General features: G+C 43.8%; 1 protein-coding gene across 1 annotated transcript; it reads right to left on the bottom strand.

Annotated features, from left to right (window-relative positions):
* Nucleotides 1-1,370: 1,370 nt before the first annotated feature.
* ankrd67 (ankyrin repeat domain 67) lies at nucleotides 1,371-6,170 on the bottom strand. Its single transcript, XM_048264832.1, has 5 exons — nucleotides 5,988-6,170; nucleotides 3,828-4,109; nucleotides 3,072-3,624; nucleotides 2,112-2,408; nucleotides 1,371-1,908 (listed from the first exon to the last, which is right to left on the bottom strand). The coding sequence occupies exons 2-5, from the start codon at nucleotides 4,100-4,102 to the stop codon at nucleotides 1,735-1,737; spliced, it is 1,299 nt and encodes a 432-aa protein (XP_048120789.1). The 5' UTR covers nucleotides 4,103-4,109; nucleotides 5,988-6,170; the 3' UTR covers nucleotides 1,371-1,734.
* Nucleotides 6,171-8,550: the final 2,380 nt, after the last annotated feature.

Raw genomic sequence — 8,550 nt, 5'->3', positions numbered from 1 at the left:
ATTTACTTTCATAGTAGTCCAGTCATTTTAAGCCAAAATAGGGGTCAACGTTGAACAAATTGCAAAAGAAGAAAACTTAGCTGATTTTGTATCCTCAATATGTCCTGAGTAAGGGAAAAAAGCCCCGAAGAATCCCAATAGGGGAAAGTTTAGAAAAAGACCTAAATATACCCTATTCATGCGCCTAGTATTTTTCTCACGCAAATAGGGGGGGAAAATTAACCTTCACATATCACCATGGAAATTACTGAGTTGATTACTTACATAAAGACAAACAAAAAATGTATTATAAGCTTTTTGAAATTGTTTGTTAACATGGGCAAACAGGGCATAATGTAATTATGTATAGTTAATGTAGGCTATAGTGACCCAAAACTAATTGCAACATTTGACAAACAAATTGTCCAAGGCATGGAGGAAGATAATACATGTCTTAACTGGTATTATATCTCATCCAGAGGGTATATGCTTATATAAAATATATAGTTTATGGTGTTTAATTTGATTCCCTGGACAGTATAGGCCAAAATGTATCCACTTTACACTAGATTCGCCTTTACAGAATAGAGGGCAATGTATTGTGCATGGCATGGAGGAAGATGGGAAATGTCTTAAATTGTGTTATATCTCCTCTAGAGGGTATATGCTTTCAGAAAATATATAGTTTATGGTATTTAATTTGTTTCCCTTAATAGTGCAGGCCAAAATGTATCAGCTGTTCACTTGATTCGCCTATACAGAATAGAGGAGTATGTGTTATGCATGGTATGGAGGAAGATGGGACATAAGTTGATTGATGCTATATTTCATGTACAGTGCATATGCTTTTAGAATATGTATAGTTTTGACTATTCTATGACTGTTCTATGACTTTGGTAAAACCATGACCCATGCATAGGCATGCATTGTTAATTATTAATCTTAAACTATATTCATTAGTCTAGCATGTACTTTTTTGCCAGATGTCACAACAATAGAGTCACTTTTCTGGAGGCTAACTGCAGTTATCCCATCTGCACCCTTCTGTCGAATTTGGACATTATCATGTCCGTCTTCAACTTTGCCTGGACTATTAGCTCCGTTGTGGTATTTATCTATACGTAATTACATTATGCCCTGTTTGCCCATGTTAACAAACAATTTCAAAAAACCTATAATACATTTTTTGTTTGTCTTGATGTAAGTAATCAACCCAGTAATTTCCATGGTGATATGTGAAGGTTAATTTTTTTCCCCTATTTGCATGAGAAAAATACTGTATAGGCGCATGAATAGGGTATATTTAGGTCTTTTTCTAAACTTTCCCCTATTGGGATTACCCTATCGGGGCTTTTTTTCCCTTACTCAGGACAAATTGAGGATACAAAATCAGTTAAGTTTTCTTCTGTTGCAATTTGTTCAACCTTTTTTCAAAAAATGACTGGACTATAGGAGAATAACAGCAGAATGACATTTTGCGCTGTTCATAAACGTAGCCTATTCTAGCCTACCTGAACAAATGCACTCATCTTAACATTGCTCCAAATCAACCGTCAAGTTCATAAAAAAAATAATTCAAGATATGTGTATTTTGATATGAGTAGCCTACAGTCAGAGCTGGTACAGCTGCCAAAATGTATAATAAACAGTATCCTAGTAGGCTGATGATAACTGGCCTATGTTTCAAATTCACTATGTGATTAGGCTAGGCATAGGCTCATATTGCTCCTCCAATGTCTTAATTCAGGCAGGCAACTACAACTCAGTCTGAATGGTGTTTTTTCTGTTTATTTTTGGAGTAGTTTGATGTTCCTGGATAATTTGTAAAACTCTGAGCTGCCCATGCTCTTGGGCTATGTCCTTTGCCGTTTCTAGCCACTGTGTTCTCAGCATGGAGTCTGCACCTCTTTCCAGGAGTACTGTTAGGACCTGGGGGTTAGGGAAATCATAAATATGTGTTTGTCATGAATAGCTGTAACTTGAGTTATTGCTAGATATTATAAGCATTTAAAACAGAAGCTGCTAATACTAATAATAAACTTGTGTAGACCTATAGGCTACATTGTCTCCATAAAAATACTTAAAATACATAGACTAATCCACATCCCACATAGATTTCTTGAAGAGTTCACCTTGCAGTGGCCTCTCTCTGCTGCCAGATGAAGTGGCGTCCGGCCTAGTCTTTCTGTGGCATCAACCTCGGCCCCATAGTGCAGCAGCAGTCGCGCGGTGTCCTCATTGTCCCCAAGGGCCGCGCAATGCAGTGGGGTCATTAGTAGGCGGTCCCGCTTCTCTAGAGGAGTACCGCTCAAGATCAGCAGCTGTACCACCTCCCGCGAACCACTGCGGGCCGCCAGGTGGAGAGGCGAGGCCAGGCTGCCATCGGTGACATCCACCAGGGCACCCCCTGCCAGAAGCTGCTTAAGGATCTGGAGGTCAGAGTATTGGAGAAGGAGAGAGGAAGAGAGGAGAGATAAGGAGAAGAGAGACAGAGACAGAGACAGAGAGAGAGAGAGAGAGAGCAGGAAATGAGAGAGAGTGAGGAGGGATCAAATGGTGCTAAAGGCACGGAGCATTGCCTAGTGCTCCTCGTCCACTCAGCTGCCATCTGTTCCCCTGCATGTGCACTTGGCTCCTCTCACAGATAAACACAGAACACAAACAAACTGGGACCGTAATGTGACTGTACACACTGAGGTCAATGAGTCCTTGAATACACATTCTCTGAGGCTTCAAGGATTGTTGATAGATAGGATCACCAAAAAGTACACACAGCTAAATGAAATCTGAAATGAGACTCTGAATACTGTCAAGTTGTTTAATGCTGAATTTATTGGACTGGTTGACTATGTTTGAGTGCAGTCAAATAATGTGCTATTAAGCATTAGAGTAAGTAGAAGTAAAATCATCATCTGCTATTGCTTCTTAGTCTTCTATATGCCATCATCATCTTTATTTATAACACTATTATGTCAATGTTGTGACCTATTTTATATAGTCTATGGTTGTGACTCAAGGTCTGAGGGAGAAGCACAAGCAATGACACATACGATCTTAATGGGAGTGCAGTGGACAATATTGTTACCAGTCACCTTTGTGTCCCCAGTGCAGGCACACAGGTGCAGGGCTGTGCGTCCACTTGGACCGGCGGTGTTGGCGCTCGCCCCTCGATGTAAGAGGAGCTTCACACTCTCCTCGCTCCCTGCCCACACTGCCAGCTGCAGAGGACTGGCCCCGCCACCTTTACCCCCCTCCACGTCTGCCCCGTTATCCAGCAGTAGGTCTGACACCTCACCCCATCCCCCAATCGCTGCCCAGTGTAGGGGCGTCCACCTGTGGAAGTCCTGGGCCTCCATGAGAGCCCCCTGCTGCAGCAGGAGCCGGGCCGTGGCTGAGTGGCCGTTGGCGGCCGCCAGGTGCAGGGGTGTCTGCCCCGAGCTGGAGCGCATGACCGGAGAGGCGCCTCTCTGGAGGAGGTAGTGGGCTATCTCATTGTGCCCGGCCCAGCAGGAGCGGTGTAGAGGGGTGCAGTTGAAGAAGTCCCGGCAGTTGACCTCCACCTGACCTGACTGGAGCAGTAGCTTGACCAGGGGAAGGTGACCTCGGAATGAGACGTGGTGGAGGGGTGTCCAGCCTTGGGTGTCTCTAGGCGTAGATAAGGTGGTTATGCACTTTGCTAGTGATTTTACTACATTATTCAACTTTATAATGAGACCAGTTGGAATCAGCCTTTATAAATATTTATGTTAGGTTCCATAGGTTAACAGTACAATACAGTAAAGTGAAGTGTTTATGGTCACTTTGTGGTAATATTTGTGTCTGGTGGTGGCGACTGTATTTAGCCTCACCTGGAGTCAGCCTTCACACCGCAGATCAGAAGGGTTCTGACCTGCTCTAGACAGCCGTTCCATGAGGCATGTAGCAGACTGTGCTCGTCCAGAGGGGAGGAACACTGTGGTGTGGGCAGAAGAGGCCAGCACTGTGGTTCCCCTTGTCCCAAACCCTGTTCCTGACCATGCCTGGCCAGAGTCTTCTGCCGGACCCTACTTTCCATCAGGCACAGAGACACAGAGTCGTGGAGCTCCATCAACCTCCATAGAACCTCAGGGGCCAAGCAAGTCATGGCTGCTCTATGATTTAGATCAAAGATTTCGTACATTACAACAATATCATTAAAGTGATCATATTTATTGTACTGTATAATTTACACATTTACAATTTTCAGAAAAGCAGTACTGAATTACAAAATGGCATTGTTCACTTACTTTACTACCTCTTTTGTTAAGACTGTCATTCTTCAGTTAAGAATGTCATGAGCCCTCTCACTCCACCGGGTTACCACCTTAATTGGTTTCCATTATCTTCCACTCTGCTCACCACTCTCTCTACTCAGCCTATCTAGCTCCACCTGTCCCTGCTCTGCTCTGCTCTAATTACTCTGCCAGCTGCGCTGCATTACCCACTAACCTCTCCCAGTATTTAAAGCCCTGTCTTTCAGCTCTTCTTTGTCAGACCATCTGCAAAGCGCACACCTGGAACCGGGTTGCTCGCGCTTCTGGCTGACGCGTGTTTTGTGACCCCGGACCTGCCTGAATCTTGGCTACTCTTCTGCCCCAGAAAACCAGACCTGCTTTCTGCCGTAACGACTCCTGACTACTCTTCGATCCCGGTAACTCTGACCAGCCTTCTGCCTTGCTACTACGAATTCGGATTTCCCTTGAACTGTACTTCTGCCTCGTTTCATCCGCCCTGTTGTGTCTGTGTTTCCCCCCCCCGGAACCCCTGTATCCCTGTTATTCCCGGTAACCCCTGGAACCCCTGGAGCCTTCACTCACTCCCTACTTCCCTTTTCCCTTAAGTTTAATAAACTTTCTGGTGTGACGCAATTGTGGTCGTCTGTCTGAACCGTGACAGAATGTACATTATGATTAACCCTTAAAGGCGTAGGTTTTTGAACATTCTAAGTTCCGCAACAATTGAAGGTTCTAAAATTCTATGTTGAATTCAATGAACCCAGATATTCTTTAGAATGTTAATTTCCCAACATTCCTGTCACACCGGTGTGACGGTACTCCTTTAAGGGTTAACAGTAACATGATTTTTCTATTGTAAATGGTATTTACATAGTCAGGGTAAATGCATGAAACAACTGGTAATACACACTAAATGTGCTGATATATAATTCACTCAGTCTCTGATTAGAAATTCTTTCTGTCTCAGCACTAACTTAAAACATCACATATCCAAACAGATGGAAGGGCAGTGAAGTTTTCTAACTCCCTCACAATTGACACTGTTGCCATAGACACACACAGACAGACACACACACACACACACACAGACAGAGAGGGAGACACACACACTCAGACAGAAGACAGAACGTCTTTTCAAAAGAACATGCTGTCTTCAGCCTCTCTGCTCAATGTTCAGGCCTGCTGCTCTCTGCCAGCTCGTGTGCTGTGTGCAGGCCAAGCAGCCCAGCGAGTGGTGGGGGGATGTGGAGGCGTGAGCTTGGCTACAGTCTGGGCCTGTGTGGGCTAAGGGCTGCCAGACCCCCTGCCCTCTCCAAGCCACTGAAGGGCAAGATGGTTGTTTGCCCACAACCCCCTCCAGCTCTCCCTACTAACATTGGGTCTATTATGTACTCTGCTCACTTTAGCTAGTGCTGGGGGTCTGGAGGGAGAGGGAGGGATGGAGAGAGAGAAGGAAGGAGAGAGAGAGAGGGGGGGGAGAGAGAGAGAGCGGTAGAATCTGATCTGCTCCAACTGCTCCCCAGTTGTTAGCCTTTGGCACACATTTAAACACACTTTGACACATACATACGCAAGTCTTTCTCTTTTCCAAAACCAGTTATCGACGTGTATGGGCAATTGTTTGCACATTTTCTCAAATGAGCTCACACATCACACCTTTATAACCACAGCTTGAGTTGGACTTGTTTTGACTAGAGTCTCGTGACACCTATCACCTGCTAGCTCCGTACATGAAAAAAATGCATGGATGTTTACCTGGTGATGTCAATTAATCCACGATATGTACCATTTCTCTGTCTCTTTTCAGGCGTTTGTCAGGCATCCTCATGTAGATGAAATTCCGCTCTGTCCGACGCTTTCAATAGCCTACCATGCCCATGGTGTTTTTGTCTTATTGTTGCTATAGTGAGAGGGTTAGAGTTGTTAGTCATGGGCAGTGCTGATATTGTGTGATGGCAAGGAAGCGAGAGAGCAGATGAAGGGAGGGGAGAGGGAGAGAGAGAGAGAGAGAGAGAGAGAGAGAGAGAGAGCATGTGTGAAGCTGCAGTTACACAAATGCCCGCTCATATCCTGCCAGCATTCCAGCTCAGCGCAGCGCAGCGTATGTACTGTATATGATGTGACACCTGCTCAGCGCAGCGTATGTACTGTATGAGCTGTGACACCTGCTCAGCTCAGTATACATGCTGGGACTCCTACTTGTCACCTGTGTGGGTGGCTGAGAGTGAGAAGTGGCTGTGGAGGAATTTAGTGACCATCACCACCATACCTGGCCAGTAATCCCACCCGTCTCTTTTCAGCTGCTATTGACCTAAAATATATTAGTATGTTCAGTATAATTGTCAACCTGGGGCCACTAGCGTTCTTAAATGATTGTTCCCTTTGCTGTGCAGAGGGCATTTATCTGTCCTGTAAGATGATCCAATTGTCTTGCCACATTTCTGTGTCTTACAGAAACCTTAGCTTGGATGAGGGGGCAGCATGTCCATCTCTCTGCCTCAGTACATGTCATCATGGCCAATCAAATCCGTACAGCAGGATCAGCGTTATGCTGAGAGGGTTTCCTCAAAGTGGCTTGTCCTGTTAACTCTGACTGAAGATGTACAACCAGTCAAGGAATTTCACCCACTTCAGAATCTGGGCATCCAACACTGGGGGCAGTTAAGATTAGATGTACAGCATCGTTTCCCAATCTGGGGGTTGGGATCCCATGTGGGATCGCCTGAAATTCGAATGGGGTCGGCTGAGATTGGGTATCTTACAACTGATCAGTACATTACATTAAAATATATAGACACCACATAAAAATAGGCCTATATATGAATAATAATATTAAAACCCCCATGATGTCCAAGTTAAGTAACTAATCGGATCCTTCATTACAATATAGCTGTGCAATAATAAACTTAGACATCCCACATTAATCATCATGGGTAATAATGCTTGATCAACGTTCCAAACAAAGTAGCAAAACAAGCAGGTGAGTTAGTCAAACAAACAAATTAGCTTGTTAAGACATAGAAATATATATCTTTCAACTGGATGTTACAGCAGAGATGAGATGTGCTTTCTCTCACATGTTGTGAATGATTGGGGTTGCCAGCATTTTGTGACATCAAAATAGGGTCACCTGCCAAAAAAGATTGGGAACCCCTGATTTATAGAATGTTTCTTTCCAGATTGGATGCCAAGTAAATAAATGTGAACACGTGTCCCTTGTCTCTTGTGAAAGATGGTGTACCTGGTAAGAGTTAGCATGCACTGCAACTGTTTTTCTTTACGTAATGCATTTTTGATGTTTCATTGATTTTTGTGGTTCTCTTGTGAGTGTGTGTTTTGTAGATTCATTTCTTGTCTCTTTTAAAGCTCCAATGAATGACCTCAATGTATTCATCCATGTAATATTTTTCAATAAACAGAAAATTATTGAAAGCACTACCGTATTAAAGTCAATGCTGTTACTCAAACAAACCAATGACATTATTAAGACAGTAAAAAATATGCCTGCTCCATTTTAGTATAGACCCACTGGTAAGTCCCCTGAACTTGTGTGTTATTTCCTAAAAAAGACATCCTGTCTCATAATAAGGGATAGGGAGCCCAGGAAAGATGTAATAGTTCAGCACGTGCTTGTAATTCATTTGATGAGTCACTCTAGAAGTCCTCTTGGCATTATGTAATGCAGTAATGAAATCTTAGTGAAAATGACGCAGCCTCATAAACACCTTGGCCTGCGCCTACGGCTGTGCTTCACTTGTTCTAAGCCATCCCATAATTAGAAAATGAGCTGAGTGACATTGGGCTGGCCAAGTATTCCCACTCCCTGTCTTCCATTTTTCATGCGTGACAATCCTATACTTGGCACCACCCTCTCCCAAACAGACTACTGGCAGACTGCAGATGCTCTAATAATGATACCATTATGTGTCTAATAAAGACTGTCCACACTAGGACACTCAACATGTCTCTGTGGTTGGACAAAGACTTTTGTGTTCCACAATTATCAGATATAAAACACAGGTCTTAATTCTAAAATTAAGTATATTAATACACAATGGGGTCAAGTTGCACACGGAGATTCATTGACTCGCATGCCTAAAGAACAGGCAGTGAACAGTGTGTCCACTTGGGGGCGATGTTCCCTTATCCAACCTCTAAAGAACATTATGGCCACAAGGAGGCCCTGTAACTAAATGTTTCCTGTTTCACTCAGTGTCTCAGTCAGTCACCATGTCTGACCGACATGAAAAATGGTCCCCATTGAGTGGAATGTCCATTATGCTATTGACAGAGAAAAAAATAACCATTGACCACTATA

This window comes from Alosa alosa, chromosome 15 (assembly GCF_017589495.1).
Source record: "Alosa alosa isolate M-15738 ecotype Scorff River chromosome 15, AALO_Geno_1.1, whole genome shotgun sequence".
NCBI classification, from domain to species: Eukaryota; Metazoa; Chordata; class Actinopteri; order Clupeiformes; family Clupeidae; genus Alosa; species Alosa alosa.
Note: the sequence above shows the minus strand (reverse complement) of the source record. Positions and strands in the feature narration are given on the sequence as shown.